The sequence below is a fragment of the Cheilinus undulatus genome, linkage group 16 (genome assembly GCF_018320785.1).
Source record: "Cheilinus undulatus linkage group 16, ASM1832078v1, whole genome shotgun sequence".
Taxonomy (NCBI): Eukaryota; Metazoa; Chordata; class Actinopteri; order Labriformes; family Labridae; genus Cheilinus; species Cheilinus undulatus.
The window spans coordinates 6250992-6274474 of record NC_054880.1 but is presented as its reverse complement, the minus strand read 5'-3'; the positions used below and the strand labels follow the sequence as shown (position 1 = coordinate 6274474).

At 38.8% G+C, this 23483-nt stretch overlaps 2 protein-coding genes across 2 annotated transcripts in view; one reads left to right on the top strand and one right to left on the bottom strand.

Annotated features, from left to right (window-relative positions):
* LOC121523390 (F-actin-uncapping protein LRRC16A) overlaps nt 1-10018 on the bottom strand; it is a 51344-nt gene extending 41326 nt beyond the window's left edge. The window contains exon 1 of the mRNA XM_041808265.1: nt 9626-10018. Coding sequence (XP_041664199.1) covers nt 9626-9665 — 40 coding nt within the window. The 5' untranslated portion in view covers nt 9666-10018. The remainder of the gene's footprint in view (nt 1-9625) is intronic.
* Nucleotides 10019-12653: 2635 nt separating this feature from the next.
* LOC121523780 (gastrula zinc finger protein XlCGF57.1-like) lies at nt 12654-22533 on the top strand. Its single transcript, XM_041808816.1, has 2 exons — nt 12654-12982; nt 19821-22533. Exons 1-2 carry the CDS (start codon nt 12922-12924, stop codon nt 21515-21517), a joined length of 1758 nt encoding a protein of 585 aa, XP_041664750.1. The 5' UTR covers nt 12654-12921; the 3' UTR covers nt 21518-22533.
* Nucleotides 22534-23483: the final 950 nt, after the last annotated feature.

The window sequence follows — 23483 nt, the reverse complement described above, 5'->3', positions numbered from 1 at the left end:
AATCCTTTGCTTTGCAGTGGATATGATCTTATATCTGCACATAAAATATCTAAATAAATCCTTAAACCTAACAGGTTTCTGCTCAGAGGACGTTGGATCCATCAGCTTTTTTCCACTCTTCTTTCACTGAGTAAAAGCCTGGAGGAGGTTTGATGGACTTCTGCTGCTTTTTAAACTTTTTCACATTGGTGGGAAAATCTAGAGACTGAAGGAGGAAGCGGAGGAGGAAGAAGTCAGAGAGAGAGAGAGAGAGATAGAGAGAGAGAGAGAGAGAGAGAGAGGGAGAGAGAGAGAATGAGAGAGAATGAGAGAGAGGACAGAGAAGGAGACATGAGAGTAAAGGAGGTAAACTGAGGGTAAATTATTGTGAGAAGCAGTCCGAGAGTTGGTGCATGATAAAGAAAGGGGGAGTAGTAATGACTTTGGCCCCGCCTTCATGACATCATGGCGTCTCCTCCTCTGTGTGCCGGGACACATGATGAGGTCATGAGGACGATGAAAACATTGGAGCACGGAGCAGCGGCGTGCAGGCTGATCAGAAACACATGGGCTCTCTCTCTCTCTGTCTGACTCGATCACAGTTTCCAGACGAATCGTTACGGCACAGAAATGACCCGGCCCACGGAGAGAGTACTTTTACTCTAGAACTGGGTGAAATACCCAAAATTAGAATTGGTATAATGGACACTTTCTATCAGCACAAAGCAAATTTATCAGAAAATGACCTACTGGTAATTCAAACCACTGCTTTTCTGCAGAAAATGCATCTTGTGCCAATTTAAGGGCCTGTGTGCTTACATCAGCTTACGTTTAGCCCTGTATGCTCACGTTACGGGTCATTAGGCCTGCATGATTATAAGGGGTTTGCATGTTAATGTCAGGGGGCTATGTGTCTAAGTAAGGGCCCTTGTTTCCTACAGTAGGGGCCTGTGTGGCCTGTGGCTTGTAGTGACATGAATGAAGACGCAGTCTGACCTAAAAGTATCAAACAGGTCTGATATTTAAGGTTAATAGTCAGGAAGGCTCTGACTTGATTGAGAGCAGTAAAATAGTCTTACTGATAGCTCAAATGTGAGGATTTATAGGACTAATAATTATTAGAGCAAAGCCTTTAGCCAAGACTGGTCGGGGTTAGGGTTAGGCTAATATGACCTTCAATCTGGCCTCAAATATACTATATGGCCAAAAGTATTCACTCAACCATTCAAATAACTGAAATCAGGTGTTCCAATCACTTCCATGGCCACAGGTGTATAAAATCATCACCTAGGCATGCAGACTGTTTCTACAAACATTTGTGAAAGAATGGCTCGCTCTCAGGAGCTCAGTGAATTCCAGCGTGGTACTGTGATAGGATGCCACCTGTGCAACAAGTCCAGTGGTGAAATTTCCTAAATATTCCACAGTCACTGTCAGTGGTATTATACCAAAGTGGAAGCCATTGGGAATGTCAGCAACTCAGCCACCAAGTGGTAGGCCACGTAAAATAACAGAGCGGGGTCAGCGGATGCTGAGGTGCATAGTGCCAGAGGTCGCCAACTTTGTGCAGAGTCAATGGCTACAGACCTCCAAACTTCATGTGGCCTTCAGATTAGCTCAAGAACAGTGGTAGAGAGCTTCATGGAATGGGTTTCCATGGTTACAGCTGCATCCAAGCCATACATCACCAAGTGCAAGGCAAAACATCGGATGCAGTGGTATAGCACACCGCCACTGGACTCTAGAGCAGTGAAGACGCCTTCTCTGGAGTGACCAATCGGGCTCCTCCATCTGGCAATCTGATGGACCAGTCTGGGTTTGGCGGTTGCCAGGAGAACTGTACTTGTCTGACTGCATTGTGCCAAGTGTAAAGTTTGGTGGAGGGGGGATTATGGTGAGGGCTTGTTTTTCAGGAGCTGGGCTTGGCCCTTTAGTTCCAGTGAAAGGAACTCTGAATGCTTCAGCATACCAAGAGATTTTGGACAATTCCATGCTCCCAACTTTGTGGGAACAGTTTGGGGATGGCCCCTTCCTGTTCCAACATGACTGTGCACCAGTGCACAAAGCAAGGTCCATAAAGACATGGATGAGAGAGTTTGGTGTGGATCAACTTGACTGGCCTGCACAGAGTCCTGACCTCAACCCCATAGAACACCTTTGGGATGAATAAGAGCGGAGACTGAGAGCCAGGCCTTCTCGTCCAACATCAGTGTGTGACCTCACAAATGTGCTTCTGGAAGAATGGTCAAAAATTCCCATAAACACACTCCTAAGCCTTGTGGAAAGCCTTCCCAGAAGAGTTGAAGCTGTTATAGCTGCAAAGGGTGGACCCACGTCATATTAAACCCTATGGATTAAGAATGGAATGTCACTGAAGTTCATATGCGAGTCAAGGCAGGTGAGCGAATACTTTTGGCAATATATATAGTTTATGACCTTCAATCTGACCTTAAATCTGGCCTTAAATCTGATCTTAAATCTGGCATTACTCTGTGCTTAAAGGTGTCTGACTGCTGATTTTTTCCCCCGGCTATTTTTTTGGTAACCCAATCACATTGTCACAATGGGATCACAGAACTTTGAGCTGTGTCTAATTGATACACACTCTTAACGACCCCCTCTTCAATCCAATCAGGCGCTTAGCCCCCCACTCACAGACTTGTCCTTCTATCGTCTATGTTTAGTCTCAGGATGATGAGCAGCAGCAGGTCGGTGTGTCCTGTTAAAACCAACAGCAGCAGCTGGAAACAAAAAGCTCCATTCATGGCTGAGAGCAGAGACACACGGCGTGAGAGCGAGCTGCAGACTCCGTTACAGCGAGCGTGGGGTGTGATTCAGCCGGAAACCCCCTGCACCAACACCACACGGTTTACCAGAGATTTATAACCAAAGTCCAGCATATTTATCTCAAATTTAACCTGGTAAGAACATAACTGAAACTAAAATGACCAAGAGAGGAGAAAACATACAATACAGAGGCACAAATACACTCATCTATGCAACCACAAAAGCCAAACACATCCAGAAGCCCAGTCTCCATCACGGTTCATCAGATTTATTTTCTCTCATTATTGCAGAACTCATTATCTCCAGACAGCAGATCCTGTTTTCTTGTGATAACGGGATGATATATGAACAGAAACTGGCAGTGACAGGACACACCACACTGCTGTTGGCCTCATTAACGACATATACTTGCACTATTTCTTTGTCTTGTGCTTCTGTGGCTCTCTGGTTGTAAGAAAACAACAGTCATTCTGGAAAACTGAGTCACTTGGGCGCTTGAATTCTTGAGAATCAGGATGTATGTCCCCATAGGGCTTCCATAGCTGTTAAGTATAAGTCTAAATCCTTCGTTTCCTTAAGTCCTTGTTGGTTAAACTCCAGGATAATTTAATGACAGCGTCAGTGTTTCATCTAAAGTCAACATTTTAACACTTTCTCCAGCTTTACTGCACTGATTTATGGGTTTTCTCTCTCTTTCTCCCAGTCATCCAGTCAGAGACTGTGTTGATAATATCTCAGGATCCAAAGGAATTTCCCAGGACACACCCCTCTCCCAAAGCTTTCCCTCTCCCCCACTTCAGATAAGGAAGTGGCAGAGCAGAAACTCTCAGGTAGCCAAACGAGCCCTGGAGGCTCGAAAACGAGTAGTAGATTAGAGCTGCAAACTTACGGTAAATATGCTGTTGGAGGGAAAGTTAGAGACAAAAATCAGTAATATGGAGCCAATAGAGAAAGAATACAAGGTTTAAAAGTTAATAAATATGGATGATAAACACATTTTAAGACACTTTATATGTTGATCCACTTTATTCTGTGTTTTTACTTTATTCTAGAGAAACAACAGTGATTGGTGGTGACGTATACATCTTTAACTTCTAATTTGTATCATTTTCCACAATATTTCAAGACTTCTTAGTTCTGTAAAAATGTCAGTATTTATGAGGGTCATAAATATTGGTCTATATCAGCTGTAAATATTGGTCTATATCGACTGTAAATATTGGTCTATATCAGCTGTAAATATTGGTCTATATCGGCTGTAAATATTGGTCTATATAAGCTGTAAATATTGGTCTATATCAGCTGTAAATATTGGTCTATATCAGCTGTAAATATTGGTCTATAACAGCTGTAAGTATAAGTCTATATCAGCTGTAAATATTGGTCTATATCGACTGTAAATATTGGTCTATATCAGCTGTAAATATTGGTCTATATAAGCTGTAAATATTGGTCTATATCGACTGTAAATATTGGTCTATATCGACTGTAAATATTGGTCTATATCGACTGTAAATATTGGTCTATATCGGCTGTAAATATTGGTCTATATCGACTGTAAATATTGGTCTATATAAGCTGTAAATATTGGTCTATATCGACTGTAAATATTGGTCTATATCGGCTGTAAATATTGGTCTATATCGACTGTAAATATTGGTCTATATCGACTGTAAATATTGGTCTATATAAGCTGTAAATATTGGTCTATATCGACTGTAAATATTGGTCTATATCGGCTGTAAATATTGGTCTATATCAGATGTAAATATTGGTCTATATAAGCTGTAAATATTGGTCTATATCGACTGTAAATATTGGTCTATATCGGCTGTAAATATTGGTCTATATCAGCTGTAAATATTGGTCTATATATCGGCTGTAAATATTGGTCTATATAAGCTGTAAATATTGGTCGATATCGACTGTAAATATTGGTCTATATCAGCTGTAAATATTGGTCTATATCGACTGTAAATATTGGTCTATATCAGCTGTAAATATTGGTCTATATCGGCTGTAAATATTGGTCTATATAAGCTGTAAATATTGGTCTATATCAGCTGTAAATATTGGTCTATATCAGCTGTAAATATTGGTCTATAACAGCTGTAAATATAAGTCTATATCAGCTGTAAATATTGGTCTATATCGACTGTAAATATTGGTCTATATCAGCTGTAAATATTGGTCTATATAAGCTGTAAATATTGGTCTATATCGACTGTAAATATTGGTCTATATCGACTGTAAATATTGGTCTATATCGACTGTAAATATTGGTCTATATCGGCTGTAAATATTGGTCTATATCGACTGTAAATATTGGTCTATATAAGCTGTAAATATTGGTCTATATCGACTGTAAATATTGGTCTATATCGGCTGTAAATATTGGTCTATATCGACTGTAAATATTGGTCTATATCGACTGTAAATATTGGTCTATATCAGCTGTAAATATTGGTCTATATAAGCTGTAAATATTGGTCTATATCGACTGTAAATATTGGTCTATATCGGCTGTAAATATTGGTCTATATCAGATGTAAATATTGGTCTATATAAGCTGTAAATATTGGTCTATATCGACTGTAAATATTGGTCTATATCGGCTGTAAATATTGGTCTATATCAGCTGTAAATATTGGTCTATATCGACTGTAAATATTGGTCTATATCGGCTGTAAATATTGGTCTATATCAGCTGTAAATATTGGTCTATATATCGGCTGTAAATATTGGTCTATATAAGCTGTAAATATTGGTCGATATCGACTGTAAATATTGGTCTATATCGGCTGTAAATATTGGTCTATATCGACTGTAAATATTGGTCTATATCGACTGTAAATATTGGTCTATATCAGCTGTAAATATTGGTCTATATAAGCTGTAAATATTGGTCTATATCGACTGTAAATATTGGTCTATATCGGCTGTAAATATTGGTCTATATCAGATGTAAATATTGGTCTATATAAGCTGTAAATATTGGTCTATATCGACTGTAAATATTGGTCTATATCGGCTGTAAATATTGGTCTATATCAGCTGTAAATATTGGTCTATATCGACTGTAAATATTGGTCTATATCGGCTGTAAATATTGGTCTATATCAGCTGTAAATATTAGTCTATATATCGGCTGTAAATATTGGTCTATATAAGCTGTAAATATTGGTCGATATCGACTGTAAATATTGGTCTATATCAGCTGTAAATATTGGTCTATATCGACTGTAAATATTGGTCTATATCAGCTGTAAATATTGGTCTATATCGGCTGTAAATATTGGTCTATATAAGCTGTAAATATTGGTCTATATCAGCTGTAAATATTGGTCTATATCAGCTGTAAATATTGGTCTATAACAGCTGTAAATATAAGTCTATATCAGCTGTAAATATTGGTCTATATCGACTGTAAATATTGGTCTATATCAGCTGTAAATATTGGTCTATATAAGCTGTAAATATTGGTCTATATCGACTGTAAATATTGGTCTATATCGACTGTAAATATTGGTCTATATCGACTGTAAATATTGGTCTATATCGGCTGTAAATATTGGTCTATATCGACTGTAAATATTGGTCTATATAAGCTGTAAATATTGGTCTATATCGACTGTAAATATTGGTCTATATCGGCTGTAAATATTGGTCTATATCGACTGTAAATATTGGTCTATATCGACTGTAAATATTGGTCTATATCAGCTGTAAATATTGGTCTATATAAGCTGTAAATATTGGTCTATATCGACTGTAAATATTGGTCTATATCGGCTGTAAATATTGGTCTATATCAGATGTAAATATTGGTCTATATAAGCTGTAAATATTGGTCTATATCGACTGTAAATATTGGTCTATATCGGCTGTAAATATTGGTCTATATCAGCTGTAAATATTGGTCTATATCGACTGTAAATATTGGTCTATATCGGCTGTAAATATTGGTCTATATCAGCTGTAAATATTGGTCTATATATCGGCTGTAAATATTGGTCTATATAAGCTGTAAATATTGGTCGATATCGACTGTAAATATTGGTCTATATCGGCTGTAAATATTGGTCTATATCAGCTGTAAATATTGGTCTATATCAGCTGTAAATATTGGTCTATATAAGCTGTAAATATTGGTCGATATCGACTGTAAATATTGGTCTATATCGGCTGTAAATATTGGTCTATATCAGCTGTAAATATTGGTCTATATAAGCTGTAAATATTGGTCTATATTAGCTGTAAATATTGGTCTATAACAGCTGTAAATATTGGTCTATATCAGCTGTAAAAATTGGTCTATATCATCTGTAAAAATTGGTCTATAACAGCTGTAAATATTGGTCTATATTGGCTGTAAATATTGGTCTATATCGGCTGTAAATATTGGTCTATATTAGCTGTAAATATTCGTCTATAACAGCTGAAAAAAATTGGTCTTTATCAGCTGTAAATATTGGTCTATATCAGCTGTAAATATTGGTCCATATCTGCTGAAAATATTGGTCTATATCAGCTGAAAAAAACTGGTCTTTATCAGCTGTAAATATTGGTCTATATCAGCTGTAAATATTGGGCTATATCAGCTGTAAATATTGGGCTATATCAGCTGTAAATATTGGGCTATATCAGCTGTAAATATTGGTCTATATATCGGCTGTAAATATTGGTCTATATCGACTGTAAATATTGGTCTATATCAGCTGTAAATATTGGGCTATATCAGCTGTAAATATTGGGCTATATCAGCTGTAAATATTGGGCTATATCAGCTGTAAATATTGGTCTATATATCGGCTGTAAATATTGGTCTATATATCGGCTGTAAATATTGGTCTATATAAGCTGTAAATATTGGTCGATATCGACTGTAAATATTGGTCTATATCGGCTGTAAATATTGGTCTATATCAGCTGTAAATATTGGTCTATATCAGCTGTAAATATTGGTCTATATAAGCTGTAAATATTGGTCGATATCGACTGTAAATATTGGTCTATATCGGCTGTAAATATTGGTCTATATCAGCTGTAAATATTGGTCTATATAAGCTGTAAATATTGGTCTATATTAGCTGTAAATATTGGTCTATAACAGCTGTAAATATTGGTCTATATCAGCTGTAAAAATTGGTCTATATCATCTGTAAAAATTGGTCTATAACAGCTGTAAATATTGGTCTATATTGGCTGTAAATATTGGTCTATATCGGCTGTAAATATTGGTCTATATTAGCTGTAAATATTCGTCTATAACAGCTGAAAAAAATTGGTCTTTATCAGCTGTAAATATTGGTCTATATCAGCTGTAAATATTGGTCCATATCTGCTGAAAATATTGGTCTATATCAGCTGAAAAAAACTGGTCTTTATCAGCTGTAAATATTGGTCTATATCAGCTGTAAATATTGGGCTATATCAGCTGTAAATATTGGGCTATATCAGCTGTAAATATTGGGCTATATCAGCTGTAAATATTGGGCTATATCAGCTGTAAATATTGGGCTATATCAGCTGTAAATATTGGGCTATATCAGCTGTAAATATTGGTCTATATATCGGCTGTAAATATTGGTCTATATCGACTGTAAATATTGGTCTATATCAGCTGTAAATATTGGGCTATATCAGCTGTAAATATTGGGCTATATCAGCTGTAAATATTGGTCTATATATCGACTGTAAATATTGGTCTATATCGACTGTAAATATTGGTCTATATCAGCTGTAAATATTGGGCTATATATCGACTATAAATATTGGTCCAGATTGGCTGTAAATATTGGTCTATATTTGCTATAAATATTGGTCTGTTTGGCTGTAAATATTGGTCTTTATTGGCTATAATTTTTGGTCTTTATTGGCCGTAAATATTGGCCTAGTGAATGTTAATATTTGCCTAGTTTTGTTTTTAAAATTCGCCTATTTCAGTTGTAATTATCAGTCTATATTTGCTGTAATATTTGTTTTTTATTGGCTGTGAATATTGGTCTATATCGGCTGTTAATACTGGTCTATATTGGCTATAACTGTTGGTCTATATTGACCGTAAATATTGCCCTATTGACTCTAAATATTTGCCTATTTTTGTTGTAAATATTGGCCATAAATATTGGCCAATATTGTCTTTAAGTATTTGTTATATTGGTTGTAAATACTTGCTTATATTGGATGCAAATATTGGTCTATATCAGCTGTAAATAGTCTAAATCAACAGTACATATTGGCTTTTATCAGATGTAAATACTGGTATACATCATTAGTAAATAGTAAACTTCATCTGCTATAAATAACAGACCTTCAGACCCTGAAGTCTCCTTTTTTATCATGATATTTTGGACTTAAGTTTTACTTCTAACCAACATTCATATCAGCTAAACTTTATTTGGAAATATCGGCATAATATATATTTAGAAAACCCCAATATTGTTCATCCCTATATGTATATCTGTATATTTGTCTTAGTTCATATGAATTTATGAAGGTTTTATGTCTCATACAGGTATATATCGTGTGTATTATCAGTACTGGTAAGTATAGGTTAAACATCTGCAGGTATCTGTTATGGAAAAGTGATAAGGCATGGAGTAAAGACTGAATGTCCATCAGAGACTATTATAGTAGGCCTTCATCTCTCCTGTAATAGCCTTCAGGATGACTACATGTTTTATCGTTTCTCTGGGGTTTTTATGAGTTTTATCCTGTTTTGTGATTTCATTGTAAAATAAAAGTTGTCAACTTCACTCACGATTTAACACAAAAGTTCTCCTGCTGGTGCTTGTTAAAGAAAATCTACAAACCTGTGATATTAAGAAGTTAAATGAGAATTTTCTCGTTTTCTTACCGAGCAGTTCGTTGGGAATATCCGTTTTTTCCTCCGACATTCTTCCACCGAGGTGAGGGCAGAAGAGGATCCGGCGATGGGGCAGCAGCAGCGGGTGAACCCAGGAGGAAAGGCGGCGGGAAGCGAAGAAGAACCGTGAAGGTGTAGTCCCGTTTTGTTCTCACCTGTCGACACCCAGCTTACCTAACTGTTCCTGTGTGCATCCATTCCTCCCTACATGCCTGCAGACACAAACACACACTGACAAAGACTGAACCTACCGAGGGCTTCCCATCACACTGATCACAGATATCAATGAGGGATAACAGCCGGGCTAAAAGTGGATTAAAGTTATAAGCATGGAGCTAAAACTGGAGAAACTCGATGTGTAAGTGACAACAAATCAAACAGGCACATTTCTTCACTCACACTTCACTGATCCCTCCTCCTCCTCTGATTTATACGGGAAAAAAAACACAGAAGTTCGTTTATACTGTTTAAAATGGAAGAACGGCGACACCTGGCGGTCACTGCAGAGAGTGGTTATTATTGTCCTTGAATGTTCCAGATCAAACAAATGTTAATATTAGACAGAGAAAACCTGAGTAAACGCTGAAGTCAGGTTTTAAATGTTGATTTCATTTGTCTAGGGGAAAAGTCATTGCCCGCTTGTTAAATCATGAATTAACCGTGATTAACCACATTTTTAGTAAAGCTGAGTCCAATTTCACTATCCACACCTAGGCCTGACTACTGCCAGACCTGTAGAATCCAGAAATCCCTTTTTTAATTTACCATTAATTGAATACTTAACAAGTGCTCTGATTAAGGCCTTGTACTGATACGTGTAAGCGTTTGTTTGTGATGTGAGCCAAATGTTATTGTTTGTCCTCCATAACTTGGATTTTGAGATGTGCTGCCTTTTTTTTAATTTAGGCTACTGACCGTTTGGTTCAGAGAACAGGAGGTAGTGCTTTAGACATTGAGAAAAATTCCATTGCATTTTCTTATATCTAGGATTGTGTCCATTCAGCATTGTCGTGCCCTTTTCACACCTTGCAACCGTGCTATCATTGCACACGAGAGGGACCCAACTGCAGTCAAGATGGCCGACATGGGTGTCGCTATACATCCAATCCATGCCGGAAGTCCCAAGCGGAAGTTTCTTCTTCGTGTTGGACTCAGCTGCCAGTGTTTTTCAGTCTTTTTACATGTCTAAGCCTAACCCTTGGTGCTGGATCTCAAATATATCACCTTCCCCACTGCCTTACCCTGAACCTAACCACTCGGGTTTTAATGCCTAAGCCTGACCTTAGACGTACGGACTTCCGGTTGAGACTTCCGGTATGGATTGGATGTATGTCGGCCATCTTGTCTGCAGCAGGGTACTCTTGTTGCACACATACAGTATATACTGGGTAAGTTACTGAACAAGAGTATGTACATATTTAGTTGTTGATTTTATTTATTTTATATTTAATGTTTAATTCCTGTACATTGAGAGCAAAGCTAACCAGAATCAAAGTCCTTGCTGGGTAAGCAGACTTAGCCTAAAGCTGATTCTGATTTTTATTTTAAGTAAATTTCCAACCTTTTCTAAAATTCTGTTTTTACTTTGTCATGGGTCACTGAGTGAAGAGAATAGAAATGTGTTTAAATGACTGCTACAGTCAACATTGCACTCCACTTGCACTAATCAGAGCCACATTAACAAAATTATTATTGCAAAAACCACAATGCAAAAAAGTCTCTTCTTTCCTGAAAATAATTTCATAAAATAATTTTGGCAATAATTATAGTTGGAAAAATACAGTGGATGGTCCAATTTGTGTTGGGGATTATAATAATTTACAGATAATCAAACCCTTATCTGTACAACTACTGATCCAAACCCTTATTATTACTGCATCAATAATAATAATAATAATAGTAATAATGATGATGATGATGATGATGACGAATATGATGATAATAATAACAACAAAACAACAACAACAGCAATAATAATAATGATATAATAATTATATATATATGACATGGTATTACATTTTAAAAGAACAATTTTCAACAGAACTTACAACAAGGTTTGTGAGTGTTTACCTCAGCTGCTTTGAGGGAAGAAAGATAACTGTCCCACTACAGCAGCTAACGAGACATAGATTTATTTCTTCAGTATGTATTTTGGATAATTCCTGTTAGGCCTTTTTTATGGTTTGCTTCCAGCAGCAGGGTCTTCCTCTGTTGTTTTCCATTAAGTCCACTTTGGCTCACGCAGCGACGGATGGTCCTGACACTGATGTACCTTGACCTTGGAGTTGACCTCTAGTCTGTGGAAGTTGTTCTGGGCTCTTTTGTTTCTTTTATTTTTTGTCTCTTGGTCCAGGGAGGTCAGCTACAGTCCCGTGGAACTTAAACTTCTGAATAACTTCTGAATAACATGGTAACTGCTGTCACAGGAACATCAAGCGGCTTGGAGATGGTCTTATAGCCTTCACCCTAAACATGCTTGTCTGTCATTGCCTTTGTAATCTCCTGGGACAACTGTCTCCTCAGCTTTCTGTGGCCCATGTTCAGTGTGGTACACCATGATGCCAAACAGCACAGCGACTGTTTTTCAGCCTTTAAATAGGATGACTGACTGATTACATGTTTGAAGACACCTGTGATGCTCATTACAGGACTCCTTAGTCTAACATGTCCCTGTGGTCACATTATTTTACATCTTTAACAGGGGTAGCTTCAGTTTAGTCCAGGCCAGTTTCATTCATTTATTTAATGATTCTGTTAAACCACAATTCACAAGCAATGTTTTATTTTCATTAGTTAATTTTCATTACATTTTTTTATTATTACTTTTGTCGGTTTGCAGTGATTTCAGTGGCAATTGTGGGTTTTTCTTTCTTTAATGGAAGGGTACCAGCTATTCTGTCCACGTGTGTCTGCAGCTGCGCACTCCGGTACAGTAGGTGGCGCTGTTCACCTCTGCCCTCGAAACCGGAAGCAGCAGAAGAAGAAAGCCTGCGTTTATCGCTGCTCGTTAAATGAAGCCAGACTAGAGAAAAAGAGCAGACATTCCTGGTGTTATTGACGCTGTAACGGTTTCTAATCTGTCCGGAGGAAGTCTGGATCAGTCTGTAGAGAAGAAAGAAGAAACGACCAGCCTTCAGCCACAGTCTGAGCTGACACGGAGACTTACGGTTAACGAGATTTTATAGATCAGAGTTTAGATCAGGGACTTTACCAGGGACTGGTCCCTTTAACCAGGACCGTCTGATCCCCGATCCAGAGCCTTTTCTTTCTCTGAGTCCTGGGTGAAAATGTCTGAAGGCTTTCAGGGTCTTAAAGATCTCTACAGATGGAGGCTGCTGCACAGATCAGGTGGGTTTTATGTTCTTCATATTAACTTATTTACTGTAAATGCTTCACTAACCACAGCAGTGTTAGCCTCAGCTAGCTGCTCCTGCTGGACCCCCAGCAGAGAAGATTGTTCACGGCTCTCTGCTGCCTCTCCAAGCTTTATTTATTTAACCCAGCCTTCCCCTGGATCTGAGCCGGTCTTTTAAATTTAAGGCCATTAGTAGTCTTTAAAAGTCGTAGTTTTACCAGTGAACGGCTAAAAGGCACATTTAATTATTAGTGTCTCTAACCAGCGGCTGTTTTGAAGTCTTTCTCTTCATGCTTGTCCACGTTTCAGTTAACGGCATTTCCAGCTGTGCTGCCTGTACGTAAACCGTTTGTTTGTAATCCCCGCCCCCTCCGTGTGGGCGGGGTCAGAGAGGATTCTCCAGTACTAGAGAGATATTAGCAAAATGATTTAAGAAATGTCTTCAACCACACAGACACAAGGGCCGCCCATAAGGGGGATAAAGGGGGGGCTTTCTGGGGCCCCATGGAGGTCAGCAACATCACGGTCCACGCTAAAGTTTAGCTGTGATAACAATATTCATATTTTAACCTGAATAATTACCACTATAATAATATTAAGTTTTATTTATGCTGTTGTAAATTAAAGCCTTGTGAAAATGTGAAACCTCTTTAATGAAAACAGTGGAGTAAATGATGTGGATGGGCAAATTAAACCTAGTGACTGGGAATGTCATGTCAGACGTCATGTATCGGCCATAATGTGCACAAAAGCCAGGATACATAAAGTTTAAGCAACTGAGACAACCTTTTTTAGGAAATGAATGAAATATTGATAGAGGAAAAAAAGACAAAAATTGGTAAAAAAAAAAAAAAAAAAAAAGAAGTGGCAAAAAATGAGATAAAAGTGGCAAATTTTGACAAAAGAGGCAAATGTTAAATGTTAAAAAAAATGTTTGCAGAAATGATTAAAAAGTGGCACATCAAGAGGAAACTAGAGTGCAAAAATGGGATGAGTGGCAAAAAAGTAAAAAAAAAAAAAAAAAGAAAAAATAGAAAAAATGAGCAAATAGCAAGGGGGCCATTCTCTGGTTTATCAGGGGTCCATTCTCTGGTTTTTCAGGGGCCCATTCTCTGGGTTTATCAGGGGTCCATTCTCTGGTTTATCAGGGGCCCATTCTCTGGTTTATCAGGGGCCATTCTCTGGTTTATCAGGGGCCCATTCTCTGGTTTATCAGGGGCCATTCTCTGGCTTATCAGGGGCCCATTCTCTGATTTATCAGGGGCCATTCTCTGGTTTTATCAGGGCCCATTCTCTGGGTTTTTCAGGGTCCATTCTCTGGTTTATCAGGGTCCATTCTCTGGTTTATCAGGGGCCCATTCTCTGGGTTTTTCAGGGTCCATTCTCTGGTTTATCAGGGGCCATTCTCTGGTTTATCAGGGGCCCATTCTCTGGTTTATCAGGGGCCCATTCTCTGATTTATCAGGGGCCATTCTCTGGTTTTATCAGGGGCCCATTCTCTGGGTTTTTCAGGGTCCATTCTCTGGTTTATCAGGGTCCATTCTCTGGTTTATCAGGGGCCCATTCTCTGGGTTTATCAGGGGCTCATTTTCTGGGTTTATCATGGGCCATTCTCTGGTTTATCAGGGGCCATTCTCTGGTTTATCAGGGGCCATTCTCTGGTTTATCAGGGTCCATTCTCTGGGTTTATCAGGGGCCATTCTCTGGTTTATCAGGGGCTCATTTTCTGGGTTTATCATGGGCCATTCTCTGGTTTATCATGGGCCCATTCTCTTGGTTTATCAGGGTCCATTCTCTGGTTTATCAGGGGCCCATTCTCTGGTTTATCATGGGTCCATTCTCTGGGTTTATCAGGGGCCCATTCTCTAGTTTATCAGGGGCCATTCTCTGGTTTATCAGGGGCCATTCTCTGGTTTATCAGGGAGCCATTCTCTGGTTGTACTACATGCAAAGTAGATTTTGTGTTAAATTATTACATTCTGGGACATCAACGATTAGCCGCAACAATGATTTTATGTATTATTATTTTTGGCGTTTTTAGCATGTTTTTACTCCATGTGCCAAATATGGTCAAAATGACGCCATCTGGTGGAGAGAAGTGAAAATGATCAATTCTAAGACAAAGCCATGATTGACGCCCAGATATTATAAAATGCATGTGTAAAGGAAGTGAGATTTAAACTGTTAGTTTGAATGGATTTTAATGGGGAATTTTCTGCTTTTAACAGCTTGAGTGTAACTATTGCTTGTAAATGTGAATTTTAGACTTACTGTTGGAGCTGAGCTGGAAATAACAAGACCTAATAAAAAGACACAATCTTGCCAAAAATCATGCCACATACATGAACACAGCCAAAATGAGCCTAACATGAATAATGGCGAGTGCACAAGCTCCCCGAAGGGTTAACCAGGTTAGTCCCATTGAGATCAGAGATCTAGTTTTTAGGGAGACCTGACCAAGAATAACAGTCATACACCATTTCAGACTCACAGTTCACAATAAACTATATATATATAAAAAAAAAAAACGAAAACCTGATGATAAAACATCGGTGGTATAAAGTTTGGTTTCAAGAGTTTTCCACTAAAGATTTAAAAACATCCAGAGTCACCAGGTTCATCGATTTAAAGTCAGTCTGCAGATTATTCCAACAAAAAGGTTTATAAAACCTAAAAGCCTTCTTTCCCAACTCAGTTCAGCCTTAGGGAACAAGGAACTGGACAAAGTTCAACGATCGCAGGTTGTGTAATCTGTCCTGAAAGATTAGAGAGAGGAAAGGAAGTCCTTCATTTTGCCCAGATTAGCTTTATAAATTAACTCAAACTAATGTCAAGCATATAAAGAAGAATGGTGAGTAAGAAATCCAGTTAGTGATAAACCATAGAGCTCATTATCCCCACTGTCCAGCTCTGAGCACAGAGGCATTCATGTACAAAACATCACCATAGTGAAGGACAGGTTAAAGGTGGACTCTACTAGTGTGTTTATGACCATAGAGGAGAAACAGGACTATCACTGTAGTCAAATCTCAGTCAAACCTTTAGTTTTCTAGTCACACGCTGAATATGCTCCTGAAAAGTCAAGTTTTCACAGAGTAAAAACTCAAAACATCCAAAAGAAGACACCCGCTTAATTTCACGGCTATCTTTAGTTACAGTTTTCTCAGGCAGTGTTCTCTGAGCTGTTTTTGAAGAAGAAAAAAACCCCATTAGTTTAGTTTTTTCTACATTCAAAACTAATCTCCGCTGACAATGCTGATCTTGGACTAGATAAAAACATGCTGCAGATTTTAAAAATGTGCAGGTGTAGGTGAACAGCTGTAATGGAACCGTATCATCAGCATAAAAATGAAAAGAAGAATTGGAAATATTCTAAGGCTTTTAGTTTAGATTGCAAATAACAGCGAGCCCGGTACTGAACCTTGTGGTACTCCCTTTTTGATTTATAACACCTCTGAAGTAACACCCTCTAACTCAGTGATCATCAGCTGAATAAGAGGGTGTTACTTTCGCCAGAAGCTGGCAGCATCTCCTGAGTTATCTTGTTTGATATGAGCATGGAGAAGTGATTTAAAGAGAGCAGGTGTATCATCTCACCCAGGTGTGCCAAATACGTTTCCCTGTGGGCGTGTTTCAACAGAATCCAGTTGTTTGTCTGTCCACTCTGTCAGCCATAGATAAAAAGTTCATTCACAGACTGGCATTGTTGTTAAATAAGGACAGTAAGGCTGAATTTCTCCCCTTAACCCTCAGTCTCAAAATGCATGATCCCGCTAAGTGCGAGGGCTGTCCCAATACTCCCGAGAGTTGAGCCTAAGGGGCGAGATTGAGGGTGTTATCGTGCTCAATTCTGAGCTGTTCCTGGACCTCCCTTGGTATTAAGGGTTATCACTCAAAGAAAGATGGCGGCGAATGCAGGGAAGAAATCAAGCTATAAATGCAAATTTCTGTGTTAATAGAGATCTAAAAATGACGAAAACCACTCCAATATCTTAGTTTAATGATATTTTATGGATTGTTTGCCTTTTTGTAGCGTAACATTTACTTTTATTTTTACGATCGTAAGCCGCTAACTGTGCCGTTGCTGACCTACGAGGGTGTCTGGAATTTCAGTGCCCTGTGTCCAGCCCAGCCTCAAGCCGGACGCTTATTTGTCCTCCTTTGGAGAACATAACACAGCATATTGTCCATTGCTCTCTTTCTCTGCACATCAGTCCAGTGTTTATATGTTAAATATGATCCTGGTAATGTACATACAGGGTTGACCAAACATAAACTTTACCTGGCCGTCACACACTATTTATATATTTTTGGAGATTGGTGCCATCCTTGATTAATAAAGTGCATGCGTCCGCTTGCTCTCCCTCTCTCTCTGTCTCTCCCTATACTTGCTGCACAGAAACTTTCATCACGTCTGTCCAGTAAATTCAACCGTTATTCTGTAACCTCTCTTGTCAAACATCAACTTCTGTCATTGTTTAGTTTGTGAATTCATTATAAAACTCTGTGAAGTTAATGCACTGGTTCTGATCAGGAATATATTGATGTTGTCAAACTTCCTCGCGCGGATCAGCTGTTTTAAAAATCAGATCGCAGGTGAAAATAAATAAAGACAATGTATATTTAAAGGGAAGGGAAGGGGAGATGAGCAGGGGTGTGTGTGAGGGAAGGGGAGATGAGCAGGGGTGTGTGTGAGGGAAGGAGAGATGAGCAGGGGTGTGTGTGAGGGGGTGTAAGGGGGGCAAGATCATCTGGTTTATATTATATTTTATTTTGAGGAGAAGACCTCAATTGAGAGCTACTAAAGTGGGATTAATGTTATGATGAAAATAATTAACCCATAGTGACCACTTTTTTAAACAGATGGAAATTATAAATGTCCTGATTACTGGAACAAGGAATATGATCATTAAAATCAACGATTATTTATATGACCAAGAACTGTGTCTTTTATATGCTACTAACTCGGGCTAAATTTCAAAGACTTTCTATTTCTCATTATTGTATTAATATATCCTTTAGTTGTTTTAAGATACTTCTGAGTATTGTTCAGTGGGTATGTTTGGGCGATAGTGGGGGCCTCATATCAGAGTCTCCTTAGGGTCTTTGGCCAGGGGCGGTCCTGGGTCAAATTGTCCTTCAATGAGTAGAGGATCTCAGAATCACTGTACGTATCATGGACAAAATTGTATAGTAGCGGGGAATACACTAGAGTCCTATTTGTTTTGATTATTCTTGCGTCACTAAGGGCTGCAGGGTGTCTTCCTTTCTGGTGCTGTGGAAATGGCTGCCCTAGTTACAGCTGGTGTTTGGCATTAGCTAATGGCCGTGTTATACGGTGACTTTCAGCTGAACATGTCTGTGGTTGTGGTGTTTATACATGTTATTTGGTTGACAAGATCTTCCTTTGGATCAACAGACTACACCATTTTGGCACATTACTGCCCTCTACAGTCTGTAATTGTAACTGCTATTAAGGGGTGTCCCATTTCTGAGTCATGAGATGGCCCTTACACTTGGTTTTGAGGGCGAGTTAAGACTGAGGGTTGAGCTTGAAGGTAAGATTGAGGGTTAAGGGGAGAAATGGGATTGGGCCAAAAAAGCCTCTTTTCCACCTCATTTATTTAATTCCATCACAGTAAGCACTAGCTTTCAGTTACAAGAATTCAATTTCCAGGACCCACAGCCATTTTCTGTCCACCTGCAGCAACGTCAAACCCACCTGCTCCAACATTGGGTCCAATTGGGCCCGCGGGATCTGCTCCCACTGCAGTCAGTGTGGCATTCCTGGTATCTGAGCATGCAGACTAAAGTCTGAGTCTTTGGGCCCTTGGTCTTCCTGGGCTCACTATACTCTTGTAAGGCCTGGACGATGTGATGACCAGAGGCGCCGACTGGCTTTGTGACAACTTCTCCTCACTGCATCTTTGGGTTTCGATGTTAGACCGTGCTCAGGAGAGCAGGGATGGGAAGGGTCAGCTGCGCTTTTATGGGCACCTGGTGCGCTTTCTTGATCCAACTTGCTGCATACTGGGTTCCCAGAACCCAGTGGGTTGGTCCAGACCAAACAGGGGTGACTGCATGCATCATGTTAGGGTCATCTGGGAGGATACTTGGAGAGATGGGGCATGGTCCTGGAGCAGGTCTGGAGAACGGCCATCAGGCGGCCAGAGCAGGGCAGGACCAAAGCTGATATGGTGAAGTGCCAGACCGGCATATGCTCCCATTCCTGACCTGACTTAGTCTTCATTATGAGATTGAAGGTCATAATTAAGACGTGGATTCATTATTTTTATATAATGTTAATAAGATAAACTTAATCAATACTTCAGAGAAGTCCTCAGTGTTCTTATATTGAATTACTGGCCCATAATTGAATCTTTTCTTATCTCATTTTACCCTTATTGTTTGAATTTATATTCTATAATTATTAATTAAAAGAACTCATAAAAGAGGCAAACTTGGGCTTTAAAAGCTGTAAAAATAGATTGAGAGTGGCAACAAAGGAGAAAACATTGCAAATATGGGCAATGTAAATATACAAACAAATGAATAAAGGTTGACAATTTAAGCCAGCTGTACATGAGTGGGAAACAAATTGATTAATGTTTCTTGCAATGTCTGATTTCTGGGGTTAAATTTGATCTTTTTTAAGGTTTTCTGGAAGAAAAATATTTCAAATAAGAAAGAGCCACAAATCATCACAAAAGAGCCACATGTGGCTCAGGAGCCACGCGTTGAGTATCACTGCTTTAAGCCGACAGTCAAAATACCACATTTTTGGTTTAATCTGATGATAATCTTCCCTTATTGTGTGCCTCTGTATTTTAGTTCTTCCTGAGGAGATCCAGCAGCTTTCAGAGCGTAAAGAAGAGGTTCCCCCAACGCATCAGGAGAGGAGCACCAGTCCGAACCGTGAGATCACTGAGCCCCTGCACATTAAGGAAGAACCAGAGGATCTATGGAGCAGTCAGGAAGGAGAGCGGGTTCAAGGGCCAGACGGGGCTGACATCATCAAGTTCACTTTTGATCCTGCCCATGTGAAGAGTGAAGATGACGAAGAGCAACCTCAGTCCTCACAGCTTCAGCACAGACAAGCTGAACAGATGGAAACAGAAGCTGATGGAGGAGCTGCCAAATTCAGAAACTTTGATCCAGAGAAAGATTTACCACCAGAGACTGAAGTCAAGATTGAAGAATCTTCTGGCCCTGATACTGATAACAGTGAAGATTGGGAGGAGCCAGCTGAACACCAGTCAGAGTTAGACTCAGCAGAAAACGTCAACAATAAGAGGATAAGGAATGATAAGAAATCACATATCTGCTCTGTGTGTGGTAAAAGCTTTTACTATGAATCTCATCTGATGATACATATGAGGATTCACACAGGAGAGAAACCCTTCAGCTGCTCCATGTGTGGTAAATGTTTTAACCATAAAAGTACTCTGACAGAACATATGAGAATTCACTTTAGTGAGAGACCCTTCAGCTGCTCTGTGTGTGGTAAAAGTTTTAAACGTAAAGTGAGTTTGAAAAACCACATGAAAACCCACTCAGGGGAGAGACCTTTCTGCTGCTCTGAGTGTGATAAAAGGTTCAAACATAAAGATAAGCTTATAAGACACATGAGAATTCACTCAGGAGAGAAACCTTTCACCTGCTCCGAGTGCGGTAAGAGTTTTCAACATAAATATATTCTTACAAGACATATGAGAAGTCATTCAGGAGAGAAACCTTTCAGCTGCTCTGAGTGTGGTAAAAGTTTCACATATAATGAGTGTCTCACAGAACATCTGAAAACTCACACAGAAGAAAGATCTTATGGCTGCCTTGAATGTGGAAAAACATTTAAACATAAATGTAATCTTTCAGAACATATGCGGATTCACACAGGAGAGAAACCCTTCAGCTGCTCTGAGTGTGGCCAGTGTTTCAAACATAAAAGCAATCTTTCACAACATATGAGAATCCACACGGGAGAGAAACCCTTCAGCTGCTCTGAGTGTGGTCAAAACTTTAAACATAAAAGTAACCTTTCACAACACATGAGAATTCACACAGGAGAGAAACCCTTTGGCTGCCCTGTGTGTGGAAAAACATTTAACCGTCAGCGTTCTCTGAACAAACACATGATGGTCCACATCAAAGAAAATGAAACAACCTGCTCTCAGTGCGGTGAAAAATTTAGCTTGAAAGATGAGCTGACACAACACATGAGAATTCACACAGGAGAAAAACCCTTCATCCCCAGTGTTGGTGATCAAAGATTTGTCTGGCAATCTGATTTAAGATTTCACGACAGTATTGGCTCTCTTCAAAACCTAACAGAGGAGAAAAGAGCGGAAGAAACAGGAGCTGATGGAGATGACTGGAGAGCATCAGAACCAGACAGGAACTCTGATCCAGAGAGATACTCACAGCCGGAAATTGAGGTCAAGATTGAAGACTCCTCTGAAGCCGAGTTTGAAGATGATGATTGGATGAAGGCCAGAGATTATCAGCATTGTTTAAACTCAGAGAACTTCTGAGTTTCTTCAATTGTAATGAGCTGTTATACTGTAAATAGAGTGTAGTAGTACATCCAGCTGGATTTAACTCTCAAAGAGACAAAAACTCACACAGAGAAAGATGATTTTTTATGTTGATGCTGGCAGTTTAAGATGGAAACACAATAGTGATAGACAAAGTTCTTTCTCTTAGAATGACAGTGAAGGACACTGGATGAAAAAATCATCCACTCTTAGACTATATGTAAACTATGACTGAGTTGTGAATATTTCTTTGGGGAAAAAAACAAAAACAGTGATAGGAAACTTTTTTCCACACACTATTGTCTGTTCTTGCAATTCCACATTGGTATTTCACGTCCACACATGCTCACTAATTTCACGTTGGTTCTCAGACCTTCCTCTGCTTGCTATAATGATCAACTTGATGAAGGTCTGAGTAACACAAGGATGTGAAGCAACGAAGCAAATCGAAGAATTGTGTTTTGATTGTTGATCTCTCCTGTATTCACCTGTCCAGGTGTGAATACGTTTTGTCCTTCTAATATTTATTTTAGAAAATGTTACTCTTTTTGTGCAATTGAATAATTTATAATTGTAATGAACTTCACTTATTTACTGTCTTACTGCCGTCTCAAAAATGAACTTTTTCCAGGAGCGATCACTGACCACAAGGTTTTCTGTTTTACTCTGCAGTGTTTGATGTCTTGCTTGATGTGTTTGACTTTTGTCTGTTGTGTTTACAAAAAGAGAGTTTGATACTGAGAAGTTAAGACTGTTTAGATGTAACTGTTTGATTTTGACTGCAGTATTAAAATATTTGAGATAGTAGTTTGAAAACTGAGATTTGTTTTCTGCGTTAAAAGAAAAGTGAGATAAAGTTTGAGAAAAAAATGTGTCTTAGCAGTTGTGAAAAACTAACATGAAAGAATCTTTTCAGACCAAATGCCTTATCTTGTTTTCTCTCTTTCTCCCACATATGTGCCACGTTTTCTTTTAAATATTTGTTTTATTGTAATTTAGTTTCTAACAGTGATCAGCTGAGTGCCATTGATTACCATTGATGCTGATGTGTTAAATAAAGTAGAAGTGGAAGAGAAACTGTCCAGGATTATTGAACGGGCTCATTGTAATAACTGCTGGCTGTGAGAGTCTGTGTACCATTTCACACAATCCACTTATTTCAATACAAACATTAAATATTAGTTATGAGGGTATTTAAATGTATGACTATGATTTTTGCTAGTTATTTTTGATTTTTGCTCTGTTAATTATTATTAATTTGGGCTTCTAATTTTATGATAACAATGAATACTGTTATAATGATGAATATTCTGACAGTAACCAAAAATGATCACATAGAATGTCGGGGTTTTTAAGCTTTGCAGGAGTCAGACAGGCTTTAAACGTATCATCTCTGCTGTTTGCGCTAATTATCAATGACCCTGAGGGATATTTACAACACAATCACCATCAGCCCACCACTTTCAATGGCTGAGTAACTAACAGTCATGCCAAGTATCGGAGCATAGATGTCAGTTCAGCACTTTGCCATGTCAGCTTTGGTCCTGGACTGCTCTGGCCTCCTGATGGCCGTCCTCCAGGCCTGCTCCAGGACCATGCCCGCTCCAGGACCATGCCCCGTCTCTCCAGGTATCCTCAGGTTAGACAAAACTTAGTTATCAATAGCTCTATCCAAATTATTATAGTGATGTATACAGATGAGATAATTATCATGTCTACAACAGAAGAAGAGATGCCAGATCTGTCCGAATGTAAATACATACTAAACATTAGAAAAATAAAAAAATTGGACCATACCTCTGGTTTAAATTTAAAACATAGCCTGCAAAACCTGAGTACAACACATTAAAGGTCACATATTTGACCCCTTTAAGACAAGTTTATATTGGTCTCAGAGGTCCCTAAAACATGCCTGTGAACCGTATTGCTAAAAAGACACTCCAGTAGTGAATTTTTGCATGTC